This window comes from Giraffa tippelskirchi, chromosome 5 (assembly GCF_054371585.1).
Source record: "Giraffa tippelskirchi isolate mGirTip1 chromosome 5, T2T-mGirTip1v1.2.pri, whole genome shotgun sequence".
Classification (NCBI taxonomy): domain Eukaryota; kingdom Metazoa; phylum Chordata; class Mammalia; order Artiodactyla; family Giraffidae; genus Giraffa; species Giraffa tippelskirchi.
The window spans coordinates 183,612,876-183,639,774 of NC_137279.1; the positions used below are offsets into that span (position 1 = coordinate 183,612,876).

Consider the following 26,899-nt stretch of genomic DNA (forward strand, 5'->3'; position numbering starts at 1 on the left):
AGGTAGTGGAGCATGACAGCTGGCTCAGGATCCCGAGGGCCAAGTTTCAACATCTGATACACATTATGAATGAAATCAGGGATCTCTGCTCCTGTGGGCGGGGCTGGTGCCAGGCCCAAGGGGGAAGGCAGGGCTTGGGGAGCCCTGGGAGAAAGCACCTGCCCCACAGCCTGTCGCATGCTGGGGGCCTGGACCACAGACCTGAGGCCAGTCCAGGCACTGAGAAGTCCTGGGGTTTTCCCCAGCCTGGAGGAACTCCATCTTGACTGAAAGCAGACATGCTCAACAATCTTAAAACCTCAGGCTAGCTGCAGGGCTGGGTATAGATCTCCACCGAGGCTGGAACAGCCCTCAAGTTTAAGGGGACGTGCCTTCTCCATTTCCATTTTCCTTTCTTCAAAATGGATGGTGTGTAAACCTTCCCAGCAGGCCGAGGCCCTTGATGGAGGCCCAAGATGCAGAGTGAGGCCCCCCCATTACCTAAAGGTCAGCAATCTGGTGACCCAAAGTTCCCTTTACACCCTCCTACAGGGTTCTGGTTCCTGGTCCAGTGGGGCCTGGGTCCTATCTAGGGGGCAACCTATTAATAAGTCAGGTTCTCTAAGAGCGGAAATATCTGACTTCTTCCTGCCCACTGCCTGGGCCACTCTGAGGGATCTCCAACAGGAAAAAGCACCAAACTATGCCTGCTCTGTTCCTGGCCAGACAACTGGAGGAATTTGCCTCCACCACCCAGCAGGTGGGTCCCTGGCTCCTAAGAGTGAGGCTCAGATAGAGAGGTGCTAGGCACAGAAGGTCAAGGTAAGGGGAAGAATCCGTCCATCGTGGAAGAGAAACACAAGAAACAGTGGTGGGACTTACCAAAAACTGTTTATTGCTCTTTGATCTTCTCTGGAAGCTGTTCACAAGACCCACAATGGCCAAGCGCCAGATGTGCATTTCGACTGGCTAGATCCACATGCCCACCTCCTGATCCATATAAACTGGGCACCCGGGGCCCAAAGACAGGCTTCTGGCAAACTGGCTAAATCCCGACAAGGAGAAATGATGCTGCAGATCATTTCCACCTCCCCAAATCCCATGTCCTAGATAATCAAGGAAAACGCCACAAATAACACTCCAAAATAAAACCTGCCCTGGTCCCTCATGTCTGACTGAGGAGCCAGGAGCACCGAGGCTCTGCAGAAGGCAGGAACCCGGTACCAGAAGGCACCTGTCTCTCCCCAGAATAGACTCTGGCCCCCAAGGTGCACTCTGCCCACGCGGCAGGAAGACCGAAGTAGGGAGCCGAGCCCGAGGATGCCCAGGGTTTCCAATGTGAGCTGTAGCTGGTCCTGCTGCACGTGGCAGGGCCCCAGCAGCTGAGGCCCTCACAGACTCTTCTGGAAGACCCGGTGCAGGCTCTGGGCCAGGACGTCTGTCTCCTCGTAGCCCTCACAGCTTTGCTGCCAGCTCTCTGGTACCTGTTCCATCCCATAGTAGGCGCCAGCGATGGCCCCGGCCATGGTGGCAATGGTGTCCGTGTCCCCACCAAGCGAGATGGAATAGACGAGAGTCCTTTGGAGGCTGTTGAAGGCAGAGGGGATCTCGGGGTCGGGCTCCATGCAGCGCAGGAAGCAATAGATGGCAGTGGGCACAGATTCAAAGGCAGCAATGCCATTCCCTGTGGGGAGGCCACAATATGGGAACTTGATCCCTATTCCTGTGCCCCATGGTGTCCCCAAGTTTCCTGCCACTTGTCACAAGTCAACCCTCTCGGCTTCAAGTTGGGCTGGGATTAGGGTCACAGCCTGGGTTTAAATCTCGGCTTGCCCACCTATTGACTGTGTGATTCCTGTATCTTGGCTTTGGCTCCACGTGCAGAGAGGGACTAAAGTTAGGAACTTTCACAGGGCTGGTGTGTGAGTGTGAAATAATATCCTAAAGGTAAAGCACTCTGCATAGTGCCCAAAACACAGTAAAGATGCTGTATGAATAAACATCAGTTATCACCGTTAGCCGTAAAATCAGCTAGCGGCCAGCTGCCATTTCTGGATGTTGCAGGTTGAGGGTGCTGTTGTCCTAGAGAAGAAGGTGCTGTGCTCACAGCCTGCCAAGGACCCTCCAGAGTATGGTGCTCCTGTTACAGCAGCCCCAGCAAGTGTGATGGTGGCAGGAGTGACTCCAGGCACCCCTCCCATCCCATACACGAGCCCAAGACTAACCCTGAAGGATGACGGGTGGGGGGCAGGAGGCTACCCACCTAGCTCAGACACCACCTCCTCTCTGGTCACTGAGTCCTGCTCTAGAAGCTCCCCGATCTTCTTCAGCCGGCTGGAGTACGGACGCTCCTCCATGCCCAACCTGTGGATGGGGGCAAGATCGCAGGGAGGTTGGAGCCGGCAGGGTGGAGAAGGCAGGATAGGGAAGGGTGGGGCAGGGATGTGGTCAGGCTGACACCCAGGTACAGGTGCCAGGGCAAGAAGTGGGAAGGGCTGGGTGGGAGCTGGCTGGTTTGTTCTCTGGGACCCAGAGAGCCCTGAAGCACAGCCCAGGCAAAGGGCTCTTCCCACCCCTCCTTAGGACCTGCAATTAAAGAAGGAAGGTTTCAGAGACTTCCCAGGTGGTCCAGTGGCTAAGACTGCGCACTCCCAATGCAGGGGGCCTGGGTTTAATCCTTGGTCAGGGAACTAGATCCCACATGCCGTTAACTAAGAGTTCAGAGGCTGCAACTAAAGATCCCGCACGCCGCAAGGAAGATCGAAGATCCCTCTTGCCGCCACTAAGACCTGGCGCATATAATATTATTAACATTAATATTCAAATTAATAATACTTAATATTTATTAAAAGTTAATACTTATAGAAACATCCGTATTCATTAAATAAGTATTAAATAAGTAGTAACGTGTATTAATAAGTAGTAATACATATTTAATAAATACATATTTTAAAAAAGGTGGCTTCTGCTTGAGGCAATGCCACCCCGCCAGCATACACATGCACAACAGACACGCCCCCCAGCCCGCCTACTCACTCCCTGGCATCCAACATGGACTGGGCATCACTCTCCAGCTCTTCCATGTGGCCCAGGAGCTGTTCGAGGAAGTGCTCACTGGACGACTCACCCTGCAAGGCCAGGTGCACAGCCAGGGCCTGCAGGATGGCACCGTTGTAACCCAGGGAGGAGGCGTGTGTCAGCTGGGCCGAGAGCCGGGCAAACTAGGGCAAAGGCAAGAGAGGTGAAGACCTGTGGTCATGGCACCCAGGCTGTGGAGGAGGGAGGGATGAGAGGGCCCAGAAGCCAGCCCGCCCGGACTATACCTTCTGCACATCCTGGATGCTGCTATAGGCCAGGGAGATGCCGGCCACCCGCATGGCACCCCCATTGCCGTAGGAACCTTTGCCATTAAACTGGGCGCGGGCAGGCTCAAAGACATCCCGGCATTTGGGGCTTAGGAGCTTCCTGAAGACAGTGATCACTCCAGCACCGTAACCCCGGTCAGGGTCCTTCTTATACTCCTGAGCAAACCTAGGGGCGAGAAGGCCACAGGATCACAATTTAAGAGATGCCTGCCATGGCTGGGAGAGAAGAAACCTGGCTGGTTTGGGAAAAGAGGAATCCTGGAGCTGTCACTTCTAGTTTGGGAAGCTGCAGCAGTCCAAGAGATGGTGTCCTGCTGCAGGGTTTTGGGGAGGGTGTCATGGCATGCACGGACATCGCTGCACTGGTCAAGGGGTGCAATAACTCCGCCCACCTGCTTGGCCTCACCCTGGGACCACTGCCCTCACCTGTGAGCCATGTCCACCTCGTCGAAGGCCTCCTTGGCCAGCAGGGACTGCACCAGCGCCCTGGCCATGGCTGTGTCATCTGTGTAGCACAATGCTTCTGCAGGGACAGGGCGGGGGGCAGAGATGGAGCTGCAGGGCTCGAGGGTGGCGGCTGTGGCCTCCTGCTCATTCTTTTCATCTACTACTTCCAGAAGGCCTCAGGTCAGCCTCTCACTCCCATCCAGTTTCCTGGGCTCTCAGCCATGGGATTTTCGGCAGTTCCATATTCTGAGTTGGTCACATGTCCTGCTGATTTCAGATCTCCCGTGTCTTCCCCACCCTGCAACCTGGCCTATATGTGCTGCCAAAAAATTCTTCCTAAGAGCAGAGCATCACTTTCCTCATCACACTCTCCTGCTCAGATGGCTGGCTCTCGCCTTCAAGATGAGGTCCAAATTCACTGCCATGGCCATTTGAAGCCCTTCCTTCCTTAACCAGCTTATATCCTGCTGTTCCCCTCCACCTCCTCAGAACCAATCCTGGAGCCTGGGTCAAGTCCTTCCCAGCTGGGGCTGCTCATCTCCCTCCACCCGCCTCCTCTCCATCCTCTAAGTGCCCGGTCTTCTGCCCTGGCACTTGTAACACACATCACCGGTTTTGATAGCTTCTCAAGCTATAAGCCAGCTAGGAACAAGGACTTGCTTTTATCTGAAGACACAGCTGCAGAGAGCAAAGCACACTCCCTAATGAACCCCTTCTTATTCCTCACATCTGACATCTGCCCTCACCCGCCAGCCCCCCCCCACTCTGTGTATCCCAAGCCCCAACCCTGCCCTCTCTTTCCCTTTCACTCTCAGGAGGCCCCCACTCTCTACTTTACCAGCAAGAGAGGCCTACAGGTTCCCACTTGCAGCCACACGCTCCAGTCTCCCATCAGAGGCACCGGGTCTCTCCTGCAGTCTACCCCCTGCCTAGTTCCCGGGGGACCTTGCCTTTCCTTTGTCTCAACTTCTCCCTCTGTGATGCAGCAGAACCCAGGCTCCATTCAACTGGCCCCTGGCACCCAGTTTCCCCCCAGGGAACCATTTCTCTCCCACTCCCAGCCCAGATGATAGGAGATGGAGCCAATGCAACCTCTAGCCCAGCCAAAAGCACATCCCGTGCCCTGGTTCAGGGATGCACGGCTGACCTAAGACAGGCCAGCGAGACCATCTGAGACTTCTGCTGGGGCTTCTACAAAGAGAAACTTCCTCTGCTGGAGATGCTGAGCTAGGAGCTGCTGAGGGCTACCCCATGGGAAGGGTCTGCCAGACTGAAGCCCACCCAAAAGAACGCAGACCTGAATCAGGAGAGGAACTGAGTCTTGAGGACTCCTTTTTCATTCCCTCCTAAACCCACTGAAATACAACTTCCAGGGTTCAACCTTCTACTGACAGTGTTTTCCTAAATCTAGACTTCCCCCAACTTAACTTCCCTCTAACCTCACATCAGTAACCTGTGTCTTCATCTTGAAATTCCTGAGTTTTATTGTAACACACCTCCCCTGCTTCTCCTCCAATAAACTTTTTCCTTCTGTAGCTCCTTTTCTTTCTCCAGGTTTCTGGGTGTGGCTCCTTCTCCTTACTATTCTACGTGATCTCCCAGAAGAATCGTCCTCAGCCATGACACTGCACTGAGTTCTGAGTGATGAGTTGACTGCACAGGGGCGGGAGAGGCTGAGGGAAGAGAGCTTTACAGGCAAAGGGACCGCAGTACATGCAAGGGAGCTAGAGGAGGCACGAAGTGCCAGGAAGCGCAGCGCAGAAAGCAAAGCCAAGGGTGCTATAAGATGGAACTGGAACCGTAGGCGAGGGCAGGCCAAGTAGGGTACTTTAACGAGCGTGGCTCTGTCCTAACGGTAATGGACAACTACTGCAGAGATTCAGGCGCGGGGAGGCCTCCATAAGATCTGTTCTCAGAAATGCACTCCAGCTGCGTGGAGATGGTCTGGTGGTGCAATGTTCTGAGAGACTAGGGTAAAACGGGTGAAACTGGCAGAGGTGTTAAGTACTGGAGTAGGCGCAATCTAGGCGTGGCGTGCACGGCTGGGAGGACTGTGCAGCCGAGCCCCGAGACGGCGAATGTTCGGGGCGAGATATGTGAACACGGGGCTTGGATCCTGGACACGCTGAGTCCGAGGTATCCCCGAGTCGTGCAGATCTGGGCCCTCCGGCCGCGGTCCCCTCCCTGCCCGAGTCCCTCGCCGAGCCCCGGGTGCCCGCGGCGCCCGGCCCCGCCCACCTGTCCGCGCGCTCCCGGGCGAGTCGGGGTCCGGCTCCAAATCCTGGACCTGACGCAGGACTGACGTCAGGTCAACGGTGTCGCGCGCCTCGTAGACGGCGCCCACGCAGTCCCCGAGTAGCGCGCCCGCCAGGCAGCCTCGGAAGCGGGAGAGGGAGCGGGCCGCCCCAGCCCCTCCGCAGCCCGCCGCCGTCATCGCTGCCGCCGCCGCCATCCGCGCCGACTCGCCGCCACTTCCGGCGCGGCGGGCTCGCGCCCCCACTGCGCGGCGTCCCCGGCCCCACAGCGCCGCCCCGCGGCCCGGAGTCGCAGCGCCCCCCGCGGGAGACGAGGGGCGGTCCCGCAGCCCTGGTCAGGTAGGGCCCGGCCTCTGTCTTTAGCCCGCGTTTCCCCGACTTGTAAGGGCTTCCCCGGTGCCTCAGATGGTAAAGAATCCACCAGCATTCTTTACCATCTTATCGGGAAGATCCTCTGGAGAAGGAAATGGCAACCCACGCCAGTATCCTTGCCTGGAGAATTCCATGGACAGAGGAGTGTGTGTGTGTGTGTGTGTGTGTGTAGAATTCCATGGACAGAGGAGTGTGTGTGTGTGTGTGTGTGTGTGTGTGTGTAGAATTCCATGGACAGAGGTGTGTGTGTGTGTGTGTGTGTAGAATTCCATGGACAGAGGAGTGTGTGTGTGTGTGTGTGTGTGTGTGTGTGTGTATGCTAGTATCCTTGCCTGGAGAATTCCTTGGACAGAGGAGTGTGTGTGTGTGTGTGTGTAGAATTCCATGGACAGAGGAGTGTGTGTGTGTGTGTGTGTGTGTGTGTGTAGAATTCCATGGACAGAGGAGTGTGTGTGTGTGTGTGTGTGTGTGTGTGTGTGTAGAATTCCATGGACAGAGGAGTGTGTGTGTGTGTGTGTGTGTGTGTGTTAGTCGCTCAGTTCCGTGGACAGAGGAGAGTGTGTGTGTGTGTGTGTGTGTGTGTGTGTGTGTGTACGCTAGTATCCTTGCCTGGAGAATTCCTTGGACAGAGGAGTGTGTGTGTGTGTGTGTGGAGAATTCCTTGGACAGAGGAGTGTGTGTGTGTGTGTGTGTAGAATTCCATGGACAGAGGAGTGTGTGTGTGTGTGTGTGTGTGTGTGTGTGTGTAGAATTCCATGGACAGAGGAGTGTGTGTGTGTGTGTGTGTGTGTGTGTTAGTCGCTCAGTTCCGTGGACAGAGGAGAGTGTGTGTGTGTGTGTGTGTGTGTGTGTGTGTGTGTACGCTAGTATCCTTGCCTGGAGAATTCCTTGGACAGAGGAGTGTGTGTGTGTGTGTGTGGAGAATTCCTTGGACAGAGGAGTGTGTGTGTGTGTGTGTGTAGAATTCCATGGACAGAGGAGTGTGTGTGTGTGTGTGTGTGTGTGTGTTAGTCGCTCAGTTCCGTGGACAGAGGAGAGTGTGTGTGTGTGTGTGTGTGTGTGTGTGTGTGTGTGTGTACGCTAGTATCCTTGCCTGGAGAATTCCTTGGACAGAGGAGTGTGTGTGTGTGTGTGTGGAGAATTCCATGGACAGAGGAGTGTGTGTGTGTGTGTGTGTGTAGAATTCCATGGACAGAGGAGTGTGTGTGTGTGTGTGTGTGTTAGTCGCTCAGTTCCATGGACAGAGGAGAGTGTGTGTGTGTGTGTGTGTGTGTGTGTGTGTGTGTGTGTGTGTGTACGCTAGTATCCTTGCCTGGAGAATTCCTTGGACAGAGGAGTGTGTGTGTGTGTGTGTGGAGAATTCCTTGGACAGAGGAGTGTGTGTGTGTGTGTGTGTAGAATTCCATGGACAGAGGAGTGTGTGTGTGTGTGTGTGTGTGTGTGTGTGTGTAGAATTCCATGGACAGAGGAGTGTGTGTGTGTGTGTGTGTGTGTGTGTTAGTCGCTCAGTTCCGTGGACAGAGGAGAGTGTGTGTGTGTGTGTGTGTGTGTGTGTGTGTGTGTACGCTAGTATCCTTGCCTGGAGAATTCCTTGGACAGAGGAGTGTGTGTGTGTGTGTGTGGAGAATTCCTTGGACAGAGGAGTGTGTGTGTGTGTGTGTGTAGAATTCCATGGACAGAGGAGTGTGTGTGTGTGTGTGTGTGTGTGTGTTAGTCGCTCAGTTCCGTGGACAGAGGAGAGTGTGTGTGTGTGTGTGTGTGTGTGTGTGTGTGTGTGTGTACGCTAGTATCCTTGCCTGGAGAATTCCTTGGACAGAGGAGTGTGTGTGTGTGTGTGTGGAGAATTCCATGGACAGAGGAGTGTGTGTGTGTGTGTGTGTGTAGAATTCCATGGACAGAGGAGTGTGTGTGTGTGTGTGTGTGTTAGTCGCTCAGTTCCATGGACAGAGGAGAGTGTGTGTGTGTGTGTGTGTGTGTGTGTGTGTGTGTGTGTGTGTACGCTAGTATCCTTGCCTGGAGAATTCCTTGGACAGAGGAGTGTGTGTGTGTGTGTGTGGAGAATTCCTTGGACAGAGGAGTGTGTGTGTGTGTGTGTGTAGAATTCCATGGACAGAGGAGTGTGTGTGTGTGTGTGTGTGTAGAATTCCATGGACAGAGGAGTGTGTGTGTGTGTGTGTGTGTGTTAGTCGCTCAGTTCCATGGACAGAGGAGAGTGTGTGTGTGTGTGTGTGTGTGTGTGTGTGTGTGTGTGTTAGTTGCTCAGTCGTGTCCGACTCTTTGCGACCCCACGGACTGTAGCCCGCCAGGCTCCTCTGCCCAAGGGATTCTCCAGGCAAGAATACTGAAGTGGATTGCCATTCCCTTCTCCAGAGAAGGTGCTTATGGGGAACAACTTAACAGAGGAGCCTGGTGGGCTACAATTCATGCGCAACGGACACTTTCACTTTTCCCCGGACGTGTAAAGGGCGTCACAGCCGGCCGGTGGGCCACTGAAGGGTCCTGGAGAGCTGGGCGCTGAGCCAGGCCTTTGGGCCACTGCCCCCCTCCCCTACACAGTCGGCCAGCTCTCCGCTGGTGGTCCCTACTCAGGCCCTCCCCGTCACCCCGTCTGGGCCTCCTCTAGGTATGGAGAGGGGGCAGAGCTAGTTAGAGGTCACACTGCTGGAGTCCAAGGGTGCTGGCCTTAGAGATGGTGTTTCCCATCTTTGCACCTCCATGCACAGGAGGGTCAAGAGCCCTCTCCCCGGCTGGCTACATGCAGGGGGAGCAGAGAACCCTCTGGACTGAGAACCCCGACCTTTATTAGATTCGTTCTCTCCGCTCCCCCATCCCCTTCCATTTTCCACCAGCCTTCCTCTCCTCCTTCAGCCCTCTCCCTAGGTCAGCTCCAGCTGGCAGGTTTTGAGTGGACTCAGGGTGCGGTTTGTGGTGCGGGTGAAGGTGTCCACCTCGGGCACAAACTTCTCAGCAGGCACAGTCAGCTTCCGACGGGTGTCCATGCACTTGGTGTCCAACAGCATGGAGTTGGCCTTGCAGGCGATGTCAGCCTGCAGCCGGGCCAGGTGCTTGTACAGGGCATCCAGAGCGTCCCTGGGGAGCAGGGATTAACAGCCCACTGCCCCCGGCAGGAGGCTGAGAACTCAGGGCTGACTGAGCTCACCAGCCTTGAGCCAGGAAGCCAGCAGGGAAGCCTGCAGGCAGCCAGGGACCCCAGTGGTGGGGTGTATCTCCCCGCCCCTCCTGCCCGCTCCCTAGACCTACTGTGCCTGCGCCAGCTTCTGCTTCAGGGCAGCAATGGTTGCCTCTAACTGGTGAACCTCGTCGGTGAGGCCGTACTGTGCCTGGAGGCAGAGGGGCAGGTTGGGAGTCCCAGGTCAGCCATACTAGTCTTCTGCCCACGGGCCGGGAGGGGGTGGTTACTGCCCTCTGCCAGCACCCCTGCTCCACCAGAGAGTGAGTCATCCTGCGGAACCTTAGCAGGGGGCTTGTGCCCCTCTGGGGTGCCCTCTCACCTGGTCCCTGCAGAGTTCCACATTGGGCCGGTAGGTCCTGGCCTCTAGCCGGGTGTGGCACAGCTTCAGGTTCTGTAACTTTCTGCGCAGGTCCTCCTCCAGGTGCCAGATGTCCTCCTGCAGCTCGGCAATCTCCTCCAAGGTCTGCGGGGACAGAGCACCCAGTCTCCACCTGGTCACCCAGTCCGGGGCTTCCTGGCAGGGCTCATCTCACAGCCGGAAGTCCACGCCCCAGGAGACTAAGCGGAGAAGGCTCACATTCTTCTCTTGCCACTTGAGCTCACTGTACAGTTTCTCCATCTCCCGCAGCCGCTTCCTGAAGGCGAATTCCGTGGCAACCCTCTGGGCTTCCAGTTCGTTGTTGGTCTGAGGACAGGAAGTAGGCAGGGCAAAGGGAGGGAATAAGCTCTGGCCACCTGAGGATGTCGCTCAGGTGCGGGGAGGGATGCCATAAGACAGGGACCGAAAGACAAGGGCTTGTGAGTGCCCGCTGGGGCCAGCTCTTAGCCACGGAGGATCGAGGTGGGGGGGGGGGTGCCTCACCTTGGCAATAGTGAGGGCGATGGCCTCCCTCAGCTCGATGGCCCCTTTCATCTCAGCCTCTCCCCGGTCCTTGTTGAACCGACTGAAGTCATCCCACTGCTGGAGTGTGGTGGAGCTGTAGGCGGCAGGAAATAGTAAGAGCATGGCCTCTGCGGGGAGGAAGAGAGAGGGAGTGAAACGTCCTTCTTACCCATTGGGGACACGTGTGGGATTGATCTTCAGAGAGATGTTCGGGGACGTGAGGTTGAGAGAGAGGCAGCCTCTGTCAATGTCCAGGGTCTCCATTTTGCCACGATGGTCAGAGTTGAGCTGCTGTCGGGCTTCCTGCAGGAGGCTGGGGGGCAGAAGAGACTGGATCACTGAACCACCCCTCCAAGGCAGCCCCGGAACACAGCCCCCAACCCTGGTACTGAAGGGACAGGGAGGGATGGGAAAGCTGAGGTGACAGAGGGGCTGCTGCTGCAGTTGAGACAAAGACAGCTGTATGAGCACAGCTGGATGAGCCCCCTACAGACAAAATTAGGGCACCCAAATGCTTGTACACACCCACAGGGCACTCTTAAATAGCTACACCCACATGGCTCATGTGCCCAGAAAGTCAGGGATGATGGCAAATGGATTCATCCTTCATGTTTCAATCAATAGATAACGGCTGCCGAGAACAGTGTCACGAGAAGTATTCTGAGACCATGTCCAGGTGGTGCAAAAAGTGCTACGATCAGTGAGTGAGTGGTTTCTGCTATGGGCACAGCAGGGGCAGAAGGCAGCCTGAGAACCAGTGACTAGCTTCCCATGATACACAGGTTCTGCGTTGAAAACACAGCCTCCCAGGGCAGGGGAACATGAGAATGCCGTGTCTTTCTCTTACAAGAGCTTCTCAAAAGCCTGGCTGATCTTTTGTTGCAAGGCCTTCTTGGTGGCCTCAATGACCTCCACCTCTTTGTGTAGCTCCTCCTCCACGGGGTCCTTCACCACATCAATGTCTCGCCGACTCTCCCGCAGGGTCAGGCATTCAATTGCCACATCCAGAGGCAGGTTCTTGGCCTGCAGATTTTGCTCCGCTGACTCTTTCATCTAGAAGAGAGAGGGCACAGGGGGCTGGTGAGGCCATCCCACTGGGAAGCAGCTCTCATCACCACTTTAGCCAAGGGGACAGTGAGTGCCTCAGATGGACAAGCCACCAAATACCCAGACCCGAAAGAGGGCAAGGAGAGGAGGTCGTCCCTGCAGTAGGGTCTCCTGGCACCCTGCCCTGGCTCCCTGCCTGTGCCAGGGCGTCGATCTCAGCATCTAAATCTGTCAGACACTTGTCCAGCATCTCCTTCCATCGGTTGACAGTATCGATCCTCTCTGCCAGCCGGGTCCTATTATCATGTTCATCCCAAATGGTCTGGAAGAGATAGACACAGATAAAGAGGCTGTCGGGGGCTGGGGGCTATCCCTTTGCTACCCAGCTGGGCTCCGGCCTCCCAACCTGGTTGTTGGTCTCATTGCGGAGGACCCGGGCCTCCTGGCGGATCTGGTGTGAGGCATCTCGCTGGCGCTCGGCATTGGTGGACAACAAGTAGCTGTTGGTCTGCCAGTCCGGCAACCGGAAGCGTGGACTGGGCTTGATGCTCAGCGTGGCCATGGCTCAGGTGCTGAAGGGTCAGGCCCCCAGGCCCGTTCCAGGACACCTAACTCTGCAGGAGGGGGCGAACAAGGTGGCAGGAGACCACTCAGGAGAGCCTCTTCTGGGCTTCAGCCCCTCTAAAGGACATGCTCCTGTCCATTTTGCTTCAATCCCCTTCCTTCCAGAAGCCTGCTTGGGAACCGCTCTCCCTACATTCAACTTTGTCTGAGGCATTAAGTAAGTTTTCTCCCACCCATCCATCCACAGACACAAACTGTGGCACCCTTACCTTACTGTGGCACCTTCACCCTGGAGCAGGTGAAAGGGGATAATGGGGTCCCTCTGGGTGTGTATGTTAGACCAAGTGCTTAGTGGGGCTGGCAGAGTGGGTGGGTAGCAGGAATCGTTGTTGTTTAGCAGGAATTGTTGCTGCTTAGTCGCTAAGTCTGGTCTGACTTGTTGCAACCCCATGGAGCATAGCCCTCTGTCAATGAGGTCTCCTCTGTCCATGGGGTTTCCCAGGCAAGAATACTGGAGTGGGTTGCCATTTCCTTCTCCAGGGGATCTTCCTGACCCAGGAATTGAACTTGCCTCTCCTGCACTGGAAGGCTGATTCTTTACCGCTGAACCATCAAGGAAGCCCTACTGTTAGTCGCTCAGTCTTGTCCGACTCTTTGTGATCCCACGGACTGTAGCCCGCCAGGATGTTCTGTCCATGGAATTCTCCAGACAAGAATACTGGAGTGGGTAGCCATTCCCTCTCCAGGGGATCGTCCCCACCCAGGCTCCGAACCCGGGTCTCCTGCACTGCAGGCGCATTCTTTACCGTCTGAGCCACCCGGGGAAGCCCAGGGAAGCCCTGGGTAGCAAGAAAAATAGACCTTAATCCAATTTCCACCCCTACTTGCAGCAACCAAGTCCTGTGGATTTTCTTTTCTTTCCCTGCCCTAGCTTTGGGACAAGATCCTGAGGGATCTAAGAGAAGGAGCCCTGTTCTCCGTCTGGAAAAGACAGGCTAGTTTCGCCGGGGGCTACAAGTTGGCTCTGGGGAATTGGGGGTGGGGGCGCTGGTCCCCTCCCCACCTGGCCGTCACGTTCCCTCTCTCCGCCCTCTACTGGAGGAGGAGGAGAGGGGGCAGTGAGCGATCCCCGCTGGAGGAGCCGGGCTCTGTCTGGTTCCCAGCCCAACCCCTCCCGTCCTCTCCCAGGAGAGTCATCTTTAGTTTATATTACTACCCCGGCACGAAGAAAGGAGCGGGAGGGAGTTCGGCCCTGGGCGTGAGCACCCCGCCCCCGCCAGCCCGGTCCCCTCGTCCCCTCACCTCCTTCCCCGCTGGCACTTCCGCCTCCCTTGGCCAGCTTCTCTGTTAAGCGCCCCCGGTTGCTAGGCACCCCGGTTGCTAGGCACCCCGCTCTCCGCGCGCCGTTTACCTCCGCCCGCCTGTTTAGCTTGGCCACCTTGGGGCGGCGGCGGCGGCTTTGGGGCCCAGAGGCCTTCCGGGTAGGAAAGGGCCGGCGGCTGGGCTGCCGCTGCGGGAGGTGCAGCGAGGAGGGGGAGGGCGTCAGGATACGGCGCTCACTTCATTGACAAGTTAACCATTTCTATTTTGATAAAGGTCACCCACCAACATGGCAAAAAAAAAAAGTACCGAAGTCATCCTCAGGCTCACTCCCCAGTAGGTATCCTTCCAGAATGTGTATATATTTAATACTATTTGCACACGTTCTTTTGATCCTACCTTTGCCAACAATTTCATCATCTGCTTAACGTCATAAAAGGAATGATCGTCGTATTAGGAGAGAGCACGTCCCTGGGAGAGGTCACTGAGGTTTTGGAAGTAGCAATGCTCACAATTCAACCATTTCTTCTAAAAGGAGGGGGGGAAAATGCAACTGTGCCAGTACCGTTTTAGGCATTGGAAAATGTTGATCGTTAATGTACATAACTAATAGGTGAGGCAGGCATTACCCCATTTTCGCCAGCAACTAAAGAGCCGGGCGAGGACGGAAAGTTTGGTCCCCGGGTCTATCTTCTCTCAGTTGCGACTCCACACTGCCTCTAGTGGTGGCGCTGGGCAAGAGGGTGGCAGGGATGCCAGCCTTAGCTTGCCCGCCCGCTACTCTTCGGAGGGCTGCACAGAAAGATCCTAGGAGGTGGGTGCTCTGACCACCACCGTCTTACCGGCGAAGAAACAGGCTCAGAGAAGTGAGGAACCCTGTGCCCAGGGTCACATGGCTAAGTGGTAGAGCCCGGATCCAAACTCAGGCCGTCTGCTCCAGAGGCTAAGTTCAGGTTTGATAGATGGAGGATAAGAGAGGAGTCCAAGAGGATTCCTCAGTTTTAAAACAGCAGTGGGGTGGGGGGGTCGAGTCACAGAGGGAAGAGAGGTTAGAGAACCCAGGGCTTGGTAGGCAAGGGGATGATGAGGTTGGTTTTTGAGTAGTTTGAGGTGATTGTCGTGGATCCGGTACTGCAGTCTAGCAGAAAGAAATGTGAGTCTGGAACTCTGCAGAGAGACTGAGGTTGGAAACATTTCCAAGACTTCTTTAATTACAAAAATTTTTTTCCACAGAATATTTTCTAAACTCTAATACATGGCTCATAAGCCAGACATGCATGGAAATTTGTGATATAGCTCTTTATACTAGGATTAACGAAGACAGAAAAATATAAACCCCTGGACAAATTAATTGTGAGAAAAAGTGATCGGATGTTGGCATAGATATTTGGGAACATAACCAGAAGAAACATGGAAGAATGGTGGTGGCTTTGGCGCGCATCTCTGACTGTGGCGGCCTTGATGTTCATGACTCCTGAGGCTTCGGCGCATCCTGACCAGAGAGAGAAGGTGTTAGAAGAAAAGGTCAGACAGCTGACGGACTGGACTAAGAGAGACAGAGTGATAAGAATGAATGCTGCCATGTTCAACCATTTTGTATTAGAAAAGCCAAAAAACTATTCTGTTATTGCAATGTTTACTGCTCTCTGGAGGTTTAGATCATGTGCACCATGCAAACTTGCTACTGAAGAATTTCAGATCTTGGCAGGTTCCTGGCAATTCTCCAGTGCATTCAGCAACAAGGTATTTTTTGCTATGCTGGATTTTGATGAAAGCCCTGAGGTCTTTGAAACGCTCCAGGTGACGGGAGGTCCAATTGTCCTCCATTTTCCCGCTAAAGGTAAATTCACAGCAGATGACATTTATGATTTCCAAGTAAGGGATATCTCTGTGCAGCATATGTTCACATGGGTAGCTGAGAGAACTGGGAGATGGATGGTCAATTTCAGAACCAGACAGCCTATACATTATTACTATCCCTTCAAGTTAGGGGTATCTTTGACTCTCATCGGTGGACTTGTGTATGTATTGACATGGAATAGGACATTTATTTTTAACAAAAATTTTTGGGCAGTTTTAGCTCTGTGTTTTGTGATCTTGATGTCATCTGGTCAAATGTGGATTCATATACGAGGAGCCCCATTTGCTGAAAGCAAAACTCACACAGGACAGACACATTATATTCACGACATGTATATCTTGCAGTATGTAGCAGAAATGTACATGATTTCTCTGTTTTATATGTGCATTACCCTGGGAATGGTGCTGTTAAGTACAGCTGCCACCTCTCGTGTGAACATTATAAGGAGGAAGATCATGTCCATGACTGGCGTGTGTCTCGTTGTTATCTTCTTCAGTTGGCTGCTTTCTCTCTTCAGATTTAAAGACTGTGTCTATCCATTCAGAATTCTCATGAATTAAAACGGATCCTAGAGATGTAAACAAGGAAGGAAGAAACTTATTTTTTTAAACGTGGAGACAAAAGCATGAAGCAGAAGAATATGAACTCGTAACTTCTTTAAGTGATTGAGATTTAGCCACAGGAGACATGCAGTGCTTTGATAATAACAAGCTGTTGTTTTTTTCCCCTCAAAATCTGTTATGGTATGTATCTTCTCTGTTCCTCTCAATTTTCTCCTCCCAGTAAATGTCATGTATTACCTTACTTAGTGAAGTCCAATGACTAAGACCCTCAGAGTGTATACTTTTTCTCAAGAGGATCATGTTTATTTTTTTTTATTTTTTTTTTTGAGGATCATGTTTAAAAGTCTCTTAACACTTTGTCAGCTGACCTTATTCTAATATGAAAAATATCTTGCTAAGGTATCCATCCCCACATCTAGTTGCTGAAGTTACACCTGCACACCCTTTCTTGGAGGTGTGTATTTGCACAGCTTCCTTGGTGTGTGGTTCCCTGAGCCTTATCTTTCTTTAGGGCGCACTTCCAGCATCTAGAGGCAGATATAGTATACTTGGTGCTCCATTTCCCAAGTCTTTCCTACTGAAATACGTTATTGTGCTTCTCGATGGTTGTAGATATTACAAACAATTACATACTGGATTATTTCTCCGTGATTATTAATTACTTTTTAACTGGAAAGGGTTCAGATAAATTCTTTTTATTTTTCTTTCAAGAGGACAATTTCTAACAAAATAGTAGTTCCTATTTTGGTCTTGATGTGAGGTTGTTTTCAATTAAATTTAAATCCAAGGGAAAAATAAAGACAATTCAGAGGATGAATGATGATTTTATTCATCCTTTTCTATTTGGAGGCATGCTAAAATATCAGGTTATTTCCAATAAGCAGAAATGTAAAATGGAACATCTTAAAAGTGGTTCTGTTTCAGCCTTTTTACCCTCTTAAGTGAAAAAACAAAGTACAAATTTGGAGATCCCCCTCCCCCACTGTTTACCTGTTTACCATTTTTCTGTTTTACATAGATAGTCAAAGTTAAGTCCTAAATAGTTTATTAATCTTGGCAAATGACAGAAAAATTGTATTTTACTATTAAACTCTGGAAATTTCTATTTTAGAAAAGTTAGAGCTTTGTGAAAATGTTTTTCAAGCAACAACAATTTAGTGTTACATGAGAAGATTTCTGCAGATTTTCAAATTAATACCAAAAGGGTCTTTTTTTGGAGTACAATAAATTTTTATTACACAGCAATTTTTTAAAAAAGACTTTATCTTCATAGAATTCACCTTCACATTAGAGATTCCCACAGTGAGGGAACAACAACTTATTACTTATAATTTTATATTTGTGGACAGATTACTTTAGGGCAAGTAAACACATTTGAGGATTAAGTCTTGGTTTAGCATCTGTAACAATCTGAAACATATCTAAAGGGACCTCTTCCCTACATGAAACTTCTGTATATTCAGAGTATTCAGAAAATCTCCAGGCTCTTCTTCCTAGGATTTAGAAATCAGTAATGTGAAATATCAACATTTCTAATTTTAATATTTCCCTTGGACATGTAACTATCAGTAACTGGTATCAACTGAACAGGGCTGGGAAGTTTGCAAAAACTAAACACTGCCTAACTTTTTGCAAAGTCTTTACTCTTGAATTAACAGTCTTTCCCTTTTTCTACCATCCTAGGACAAGTATCGAAGTCTGATCAGATACTGAGAGTAATAAAGCTGAATTCCCTTTAAAAGTTTGATAAATTAAAAGGCAAAGGCTCATATGTAATCTTTAGTTATACTGTAAGTCTTATGAGAAGCTGAGAGATACCCCAATAACTCCCCAGCATACAGAACTCAGTCTGACAATTTCTTGGTTACAATTCCTCTCAAATCTTTCTTCAAAGATTATATTCTAAAAACAAGCAGGGGGACCTCCGTGATGGTCCAGTGGTAAAGAATTCACCTTGCAATGCAGGGGATATGGGTTCAATCCCTGACTGGGAAACTAAGATCCTACAGGCCTCAGGCAACTGAGCCCACACACCACGATTGCTGAGCCCATGTGCCATAACTAGAGTCCACGCACCACAGCAAAAGATTCCACATGAGGCAACGAAGATTCTGTATTCTGCAAGTAAGACCCGATGTGGCCAAATAAACTTTTTTAAAAAAAAGAGATACTTAAAAAAAAATCACCAGGTACTGGTCCAGTGGTTAATAATCTGCCTGCCAAAGCAGGGGACACAGGTTCAATCCCTGGTCCGGGTAGATCCCACATGCCACGGAGTAACTAAGCCCATGGGCCACTACTGAGCCCACACTCCACAAGAGAAGCCACTGCAATCAGAAGCTCATGCAATGTAACTAAAGAGAGCCTGATCACAGCAACAAAGACCCAGTGCAGCCAATAAATAAATAATACATTTTTAAAAGTTGCAAAATAACCAGGTTGAAAAAAAAATCAGGTGATTAAGAGAAGAGATTTATCTCACTAATGGACTTTTATCTGTTATCGCCTTCTTAGTGTGAGTTGAGTAGCAGGACAGAGCAGAGGCAAGGAGGTGTACAATCAATTCTCAACATACTAAGTCTGAAAGGTCAGAGGTTCCATAGCATAGCCATGACTTTATAGATGCCCACATCATGATGGCTGAAATAACAAAGCCCCGTAAATGTGAAAGTTGAGAGCCAAAAAGCCTGCTGTGGCAGCTTTCTGTGATGCCTCCGCTAAAACACAGTCACAACTTGTCCAGTGCCCCAGTGCCTGTGAAGAGGGAGGGCTGCAGCCAGTCCATCACAGGACAAGGATGCAAATATGCTGCTGGAAGTAGGCCTAGGGGCAAAACACTGACAAGCCTCTCACCAGTCCAGTGGAGAGTGCAACCTTGAATCCACAGTGGTGGCCGCGTGCTGGGTGAACAGCCTGTATCCCACACACCATCCTAGAGGTGGTCAGTCCTGGAGAAACAATGAAATATGCCTGGGTCTGACCACTGGTGTTTGGAGGAACAGAGCCTGTCCTCCTCAGGCACCACAGAGGACACTCGGCCACCAGAGAGTCGCTCCTTTAAAGGCTCTTAAGATAGATTCTAGCAATACTTTTTAATTAAAGATTTAAAACACATCTTCCAATAGAGTAAAAAAAAAAATACTATTCAAAGGAATACCACAAATGGCAAATTTTTATAACCTAAAATCTTTGTAAGAGGACAAAAATAAATTAGAAAAATTAAGCTAATAAAATGGTTCAGCAACCTTAATTTTACATTTGTATAAAAATATTACCAGTGGGGCTTCCCTGGTGGCTCAGTGGTAAAGAATCCACCTGCCAATGCAGGAGACACGGGTTTGATCCCTGGTCTGGGAAGATCCCACATGTCACAGCAACTAAGTACCTGTGCCACAACTACCGAGCCTGTGTTCTAGAGCCGTGGAGCCACAACTACTGAGCCTATGTGCTACAACTACTGAAGCCCACACACCCCAGAGCCTGTGCGCCACAATAAGAGAAGCCTCCTCAATGAGAAGCTCTTGCGATGCCACTAGAGAAAAGCCTGTGCAGCAACAAAGACCCAGCACAGCCTAAAAAAACAATTACAAATGAAAACCATCCAAATGATGGTTGTGACTGAAATCCTGTTTAGCAAAGCATCGACACTATTCCGATGTTGTTTTTGGTTTTGGTTTTTGCAACATAATGTGCAAATTCCACCTAGCAGTAAAGAGTAGTTTATGCTGCAGTAAAGAGTAATACTGTACAGTTAGCTGTTGCAAGTACCTTTGAACTGGGCTGTTTCTGAAGTCAGTTAGCAAAAAAGTCTATTAACATTTTGTTTCAGCTGAGAATCAGACATCATATAAAGTTTCATAATTCATAAGCCATGAATATGTCTGCTTTTCTTTTTAAATAAGTGAACCCAAGCATTATTCTTAAAGGAAAATATTTTAATGGAGAATAGTATGAGAAAAGTGCTGCTCTATAAAGGCATTGCAAAGATCTTTATAGATTGCAGAAATTATAGAAGTAACAAAAGTGACAAAGTAGGAAAATAGCCATCTTTTTTTTCAACAGATAAAAACTAAAGTTCCAGTCCTTTATGATAGAAACATTTTATCAAACATTGTAAAAATGATCCTGTCCTCTCTTGGCACTGACAGATTAACCTAATTAATTTCCTTAAAGCAGCTGCAAGCTCTGCAAGTCTCAACAGCCAAAGAATTTGTCAAATGATCAAAGGACTGAAACATGGAAACTATGAGAACTTAAGAGTTCAAGATGTACAGCCCCCCTCCAAAAATGAAAAACCACCTTGGAATTTTCCCTAGACGACCACCTCACTTCTGTATGTCTTACTGTAATGCTCTGAGTGACCCTTTCTCTGAAAAAAGTTTCAAGCAGCTGGATTTTAATAGAATTGGTGATTTGTTCTGTGTCCAGTTCAGCATGCCTTATTAATCAGTCAGAGCAATCGGTTGATTACTTTTTGCCGAGATAACCGTCATGACTTTCTGGGACACTTGTATATGCTACCAGGCTTCTCTGGTGGCTCGGACGGTAAAGAATCTGCATCTGCCTGCAAGGCAGGAGACTCGCGTTCAAGCCCTGGGTCAGGAAGATCCCCTGGGGAAGGGAAAGGCTTCCCACTCCAGTATTCATGCCTGGAGAATTCCATGGACAGAGGAATCTGGAGGGCTACAGTCCATGAGGTTGCAAAGAGTTGGACACAACTGAGTGACTACACTTTCACTTTTTCACTATGTTTATTACAGCCTGACTTATCAGAGCATGCCTTAGCATCACTGTTACACATATTTCCCCCATTTAAGTGTATGAATCTGGGTATAGTTATTGACGTTTTCTGAACTTTTATCAGTGGTTATGGGGCAAGACTGACATTAGAGTGATTCTCTTCTATTTGTCAACCTTAACAGCTGACACACATAGGTAAAGAAACTCAGCCCATCAGCATTTGTTAGTTAAGATAACCAGTGCTTCTTTAGCATTGGTAACAAGATCCTTCAAGAACACAAACTCTACTGTTAGGGTTGCACAGAGTCTGGGGACATGGAGGTGGGGGAAGCCTGGGGTGCAGGATACATAACAGCAAGATGGCATCAGACTTAATTCTCTGGTGTTCTGGAGAACATAGATAGGGTAAACATAAAGAAGGGACAAGTTTTTAATATTTAGGTTGGAATCCTTCCAAGTAGTGAGTTTCTCCTAGGTAAGGAGCTCATTCTTATAGGGATTCCTGCTTGGCTGGAGGCCTCAGGTCCTGCTAGGGTTCCTTTGAGTCAAACATTTGCCCAGTGCAGACTGGTCAAAGAGTGATGGGGGCTGTGGAGTCTGTTCCATCCAAAGGGGGCAACCACTCCTGAGCTTCTCCTCGTGGCAGCTGTGAAGGGGCTCTGAAGCAACAGTGAAACCGATGAATCGCTTAACCTTTGAAGGGATTTTTATGTGAGATCTTCTGATTTTTTAAATGTTCAGTCAGTTCAGTTCAGTCACTCAGTCGTGTCTGACTCTTTGCGACCCCATGAACGGCAGCACGCCAGGCTGCCCTGTCCATCACCAACTCCCAGAGTCCACCCAAACACATGTCCATTGAGTCGGTGATGCCATCCAACCATCTCATCCTCTGTCAACCCCTTCTCCTCCTGCCCTCAATCTTTCCCAGCATCAGGGTCTTTTCTAATGAGTCAGCTCTTTGCATCAGGTGGCCAAAGTATTGTAGCTTCAGCTTCAACATCAGCCCTTCCAATGAACATTCAGGACTGATCTCCTTTAGGATGGACTGGCTGGATCTCCTTGCAGTCGAAGGGACTCTCAAGAGTCTTCTCCAACACCACAGTTCAAAAGCATCAATTCTTATGTTAGCAACCAATAAAAATATTTTCAACACTGAACAAAAATTATCTGCAGACTGAAACTGGCTGCCAACTTCAGACCTCTGAGTTTAGTCTATTAACTTCAATTATGAAATGAGAAGTAATATAGCTGAGGTCATACAGTCATGACTGTTGAGAGCTGTTTTTCAAAATTTCAGTAGTGTTGTCTTACATTTCATACCTGGGCTGTGTATCCACTTCTGGGCCTGTGAAGATTTCTCCAATTCATTTGTTTCTGAACTTGGGGTGGAAAGAGGAGTAAGCAAGAAGTCAGGCTTGCAAACTGCCAAGCAGTGAAAGAACTTAAGAACAGGTAGGAAAAACAGAAACAAATGCAGGCCTGTTATTTAAATAAAGGAAGGAGAGTCTAAGAGACCCAATGTCTTATTTAGATGGGAGAGAAAGTTTTTGTTTTTTAATTATATTTTACTTCCCTTCATTTCCCCCCTATGGAGCCCCAGACCCATCAGAGGTTTTTTTTTTTGACATGCATAACTTCCCTGACCAGGATCAAACCTGAGTGCCCCTTGCAGTGGAAGCACAGTCTTACCACTGGACCATCGGGAAAGTCCCCAGGGAGAACCTCTTTAAACCTGAGTTCCATCTGCATGCCCAGCACTATTAAGTACTTCCAACTATTAACTCATTGAATATCCCAACAGCCCTATTATTTAGAAGTATCAAGGAACTTGTCTAGAATCCAGGACTTTATGAATCTTAAAGCCTAAACTCTTTCTACTCTTTCAAACTAACTCCCTTTTAAGTCTGAAGTGCAGTAATGATGAACACACACCAACAGAAAGCTTGGAGCAAAGCTTTTCTTTTTATTGCAGTTATTAGTGAAAGTTACACTTCAAACTGATGCTAAGCAACACTAAAACCATTAATATTTTAAAATCAAGGATTAAAAACAAATACAACATAGAACTCTTCCAATACACAGAATGGCAGAAAAAAGAGGAGTGGTTCTGTCACAGGACACTTTAGTGACAGTTTGGCTCAGAAAGAATTATGACAATTTCTTTAACATAAAATATTGTAAGTGACTGAACTGCTTAAAAAGCGGCTTGAAGCATCTCAATCTCAACCCTAGGTTTTCTGTAGTAAAGACTTTTTGGGGGAACATAATTTAAATACCCCCCAAAGCATTTTTGTTTAAAAATTTTATTTGCCTTCTGCTCGTCTTAATGACATACAGTCTTCAAGGAATTAAAATGACAACCATATCCAAAGCCTGGCCCCCAAGTACACAGTGATAGGACTCAACATTTGGTGTTTTTAATTATACAGTGATTACATATATATCATAGATTAGCTCTCACCCACCATGTAATCCAATTTCCTCTTAATAAAATGCAGCCGTCAAGTTTAATATCAGTCAGGATTTTATCTTACAGCATATTACGAACTCAGACTCACTCCACTGACTCCACTGTTTTAACTAATGTGACTGTGTAACCAAACATTAACAAAGGAAGGCTTATAGATAAACATTCTGAAATTCTGCAGTCTCTAAACTACAGTAAATTGTTCTTACTTATGAAAAGCCAACAAAAAAATATAAGGCAAGACCGGGTGTAAGACAGGATAGGGAAGATGAAGAAGGAGGTTTGAGTGTCCATCGTATTACCATGCTGAAACTTGGTTTCGGTAGAAGTATTTGGCAAGAATAGTCAGTGTGGAAAAGGAGGATGGATAAAGAGGTTACTCTGATTTTATGTAATAATTCAGTTTCAAAACATACTGATATTAACCCCCCCCAAATATTTCACATCTGCAGTACAAATAGGCACACACGGTTAAGATGGTTAAAAAGTAAAATTTAAAAGGCTATTTGTCCATCTGCAGGACATCTGCAGGTGGCCCCACCCTCCCCACATGTCCTATATTTACATTTTACTTTTCAGAAAAGCCCCTTTAAAAAGAGTGCTATTTCCTCCTCCATTATTTTGGGTTTTAAAAAAAGCAGCAATTATCTAAAGTGGGAGCAGTTAGCCACGCTTTAGCGGTGTGTATCTGTGTGTAGTATAAATGTTCTCTAGAGTGAGTGGTCAGATTACACTGGAATGGTTATATTACAATTTTAGTCCTCCAGAACATTAAAGAAACACATTTTTTCTATATAAACTTATGTAATACACAGTGTTATAAACATAGAATATTTACACACACACGGACACACACACACCACTGCTTCCCACAGCCTATGAATGCATCCATACAGTCCACAAGAATGATCTTTATTCACAAGATACAGTAATACTTTCATGGGTCTATAACTGAAGACACATATTAAAGCTACACATTATAGCAAAAACTGTTTAAAAGTATTCCTGAAATATCCAATGTTCTCAGCTATCTCACCCAGCGAGGTGGATTTTTTTGTTCATTTTCCAAGCATGAACCTCCCCAACTTCTCAGTACTTGTAATTTTTATTATCCTATAAAACTAAGGCAGATATCACCCACGTTAGTGATGAGCTAAAAGCTCAAACTGCCTGCAAGAAGGGGAGATCAGCATCTACAGAGATAAAAAATAAATGTTGAATGCATTCATACCCTGTGTACCTCAAATGCATCCTTTATTTTTTAACAAAACAAACAAGCAAAGGAATTGCTTATACAACCTGTGGTGATGTGCCCTTTGTTTTTTTCCTAGAAACAGGAGCCCCTTCCCTCCAGGGAAGTGGGTAAGTCTGTAAAATTGTAAGGTTCTGCCCATAATACATAAAGATAACTGGGTCAGACACCAACAGGCTGCCTAAAATCACCTGCAGATGCTCAGAACTGAATTTAAATGAAGAAAAAACCCTTTTAATATGATTTTTACAGGTACATGGTGATTGGAAAGCAAGGTCAACTCTGTGAAGTGTTAAGTGAAAGAAGCACACTTTCCTTCTTAAAACCTAACCCCCTACTCCAAAAAAGGTACAAAAAAACCTGCAAGAAACGAAGGGATAACAAACTATCTGCTTGTACAACAGCCTCTGATGCCAATCCACAGCAAAAATGCCTGAAGGCAAAAGGCAAAGTTAGTTAAAATTTTGATTATCTGATGGTTTCATCACATTAATCTAACTCAAAATACAATCACAGCTGCCATAGCACCACTAAAAGGAGTTTGGTGTTTGGAGTTGCACTTTTTCCAAAGATGATTATAAACCTGTGCGATAGCTAGCAGGGGAGAGATGGAACAGGATACGTTTGTCGGCGAACACCCCTACACCATGATAAAGACTCAGTTTCTCTGACATTTGTTTGATAAAATGATCCAGGATGGTAACTAAAGATAATTTCATAGAGGTAAACTGGAAATGAACACTACATACAACAATATTCTTTTATCTTGAACCTCTGAATCGCTTTTCTTTTGGAGAACTCAAGCACTGTCACAAACATCATCCTATTCTTAGAACTACTTTGTGAGGGAGGTGAGGGCAGGTATTATCAATACCATTTTGTAAGAACCTAGGCACGAAGAGATTAAGGAAACTGCCTTAAGGACAGAGCAAATTAGTGGTAGAGCTGACTAAACTCCAAGTCTTAGCTCACATTTTGGAGGCCTTTAAGATCCCCTGGGGAAGGGAATGGCTACCCACTCCAGTATTCTCGCCTAGAGAATTCCATGGACAGAGGAGGCTGGTGGGCTACAGTCCATGGGTGTGCAAGAGTCGGACCCGACTGAGCAACTAACACTTTCACTACCCTCAAAGGCAACAAGTTCTCAACCATCTTTTTCCAGTTATGATCTTCTAAAAGTTCTGGTATTTGAAACTTATTTTGCTTTCTCCTTTATAGTTCAGGTTTGACTACGAAATGAATTAAAAAAATTTTTAATATGGAACTTTGCACACACTAAGAGGCATATAGGTGAGAGATATATTTACAGAACTAAGGTCTGAAATAATATGTAAATTAAGAGGACATAATAGTCATAAGTATTCATTTAATATAATTTTTATATATTTAAGATGACATGTCAGAATCAGTTACAAACCTTCTGACGTTTAAATCAGAGTCTGATTCATTAAAACCAGGAGCTACATTAATTTTCCTTAAGAATATGGGCATCACTATTACAAAAAACTGAAATGTTACTTTCAAGAATAATTTTCTCTATTACTTTGCTATAACATCCTATTTCAGATACATATTCTGTACACATTATCACTCTACAGGTAGCAAAAACCTTCATGGATAGAGAGTATAGCTGCAGCACTAACACTTTCAATCTTAACTCTCATTTAACCAAGTTAGGATTTCTCTCTATCATTAGTAACTAAAGTAACATTCTAATGATTCTTATTATTTTTTTTCTTTTGTCCCTCCCCCCTTTAATAGTGTGTGTGTGTGTTTGTGTGTGTGTATAAGGTGAAGAAGAGAGAAGAATTGCACGATTCATAAATGGCATAAAACACTGACAACATCCCAAAACAGAATGATGGCACTCAAGTAAAGAATGGTATATCAAAGAAAAAACTTTAGACCCCAAACATGAAAAACAGTATTCAGAGACTCTCTCAATCAAGCTATAACTTGTGGCATGTGATCTTTCTTTCCAAAGTATTTTAAAGACATGTACTCAAAGCAGAATTGTATATAAACTGCCTCTAAATCCTATTCTTTCTTTTTTAAAGAGAAGGGTTGTACTCTGGGCTAAGAAATGAGAAAGCTCCTGGAAAACTTTTTAAGAATCTTATGGGGACAAAGTATTAGATTTTAGTTAGTGCTTGCTAGACCTGATTTCTGAATTAGATAAACAGCACGTGTAGGATCATCATCAACACTATGAGATCATTCTCTTTCTGTGAAACAGGGAGATATTCGCAGTTAATCACCACTAGAGATCCAAGCCTGTTGCTACCAAAACGAAACGTTTACCTGCTACCAAAGGTTCCTCTGGTTAAACTCCCTGGGATCAAACTGTATCTATTAATTTGGCTGGACTGTCTATGTTAGGCAAAAATCTCTCTTCATCACAGCCTACCAGTGTTTTCCCCAAATCTTTTATCAAAAAATATTTTTTTTTTACAGGAAAGACTACCTTGTCTGGAAGGGTTCTGTTTTGTGTTTTCTATATAAAGGGAAAAGCTGGAGAAGCTTTGTTGATAGCAATGTCATGGCTCTATTTAAGAAAAATACTTCATTTTAAAATTACAATTCAAAAGCAA

At 48.0% G+C, this 26,899-nt stretch overlaps 2 protein-coding genes, 1 long non-coding RNA gene and 1 pseudogene across 10 annotated transcripts; 1 reads left to right on the plus strand and 3 right to left on the minus strand.

Moving 5' to 3' along the window:
• Positions 1 to 851: 851 nt before the first annotated feature.
• ADPRS (ADP-ribosylserine hydrolase) lies at positions 852 to 6,261 on the minus strand. Its single transcript, XM_081488902.1, has 6 exons — positions 6,030 to 6,261; positions 3,771 to 3,867; positions 3,303 to 3,510; positions 3,016 to 3,200; positions 2,243 to 2,343; positions 852 to 1,663 (listed from the first exon to the last, which is right to left on the minus strand). The coding sequence occupies exons 1-6, from the start codon at positions 6,241 to 6,243 to the stop codon at positions 1,371 to 1,373; spliced, it is 1,098 nt and encodes a 365-aa protein (XP_081345028.1). The 5' UTR covers positions 6,244 to 6,261; the 3' UTR covers positions 852 to 1,370.
• Positions 6,262 to 9,197: 2,936 nt separating this feature from the next.
• On the minus strand, positions 9,198 to 13,854 carry TEKT2 (tektin 2). Of its 6 annotated transcripts, XM_081488940.1 has the most exons (11): positions 13,322 to 13,429; positions 12,677 to 12,808; positions 11,948 to 12,155; positions 11,738 to 11,863; positions 11,342 to 11,547; positions 10,664 to 10,807; positions 10,474 to 10,588; positions 10,189 to 10,296; positions 9,931 to 10,074; positions 9,680 to 9,759; positions 9,198 to 9,508 (listed from the first exon to the last, which is right to left on the minus strand). In XM_081488940.1, exons 3-11 carry the CDS (start codon positions 12,101 to 12,103, stop codon positions 9,295 to 9,297), a joined length of 1,293 nt encoding a protein of 430 aa, XP_081345066.1. In that variant the 5' UTR covers positions 12,104 to 12,155; positions 12,677 to 12,808; positions 13,322 to 13,429; the 3' UTR covers positions 9,198 to 9,294. The 6 variants fall into 6 exon arrangements, with proteins under 6 accessions (XP_081345066.1, XP_081345067.1, XP_081345065.1 ...); XM_081488941.1 differs by lacking the exons at positions 12,677 to 12,808; positions 13,322 to 13,429 and adding an exon at positions 13,825 to 13,854; XM_081488939.1 differs by lacking the exons at positions 12,677 to 12,808; positions 13,322 to 13,429 and adding an exon at positions 13,735 to 13,798.
• Positions 13,497 to 17,606, plus strand: LOC145505857 (uncharacterized). Of its 2 annotated transcripts, XR_014053322.1 has the most exons (5): positions 13,497 to 13,586; positions 13,702 to 13,761; positions 14,659 to 15,265; positions 15,804 to 16,029; positions 17,533 to 17,606. It is a non-coding gene; the product is annotated as an uncharacterized LOC145505857 (long non-coding RNA). The 2 variants fall into 2 exon arrangements; XR_014053321.1 differs by lacking the exon at positions 17,533 to 17,606 and having other exon boundaries at positions 15,804 to 16,090.
• Positions 17,607 to 18,347: 741 nt separating this feature from the next.
• On the minus strand, positions 18,348 to 20,342 carry LOC145505305 (succinate dehydrogenase [ubiquinone] cytochrome b small subunit, mitochondrial pseudogene; annotated as a pseudogene). Its single transcript, XR_014052928.1, has 2 exons — positions 20,321 to 20,342; positions 18,348 to 18,937 (listed from the first exon to the last, which is right to left on the minus strand). The product of XR_014052928.1 is annotated as a succinate dehydrogenase [ubiquinone] cytochrome b small subunit, mitochondrial pseudogene (transcript).
• Positions 20,343 to 26,899: the final 6,557 nt, after the last annotated feature.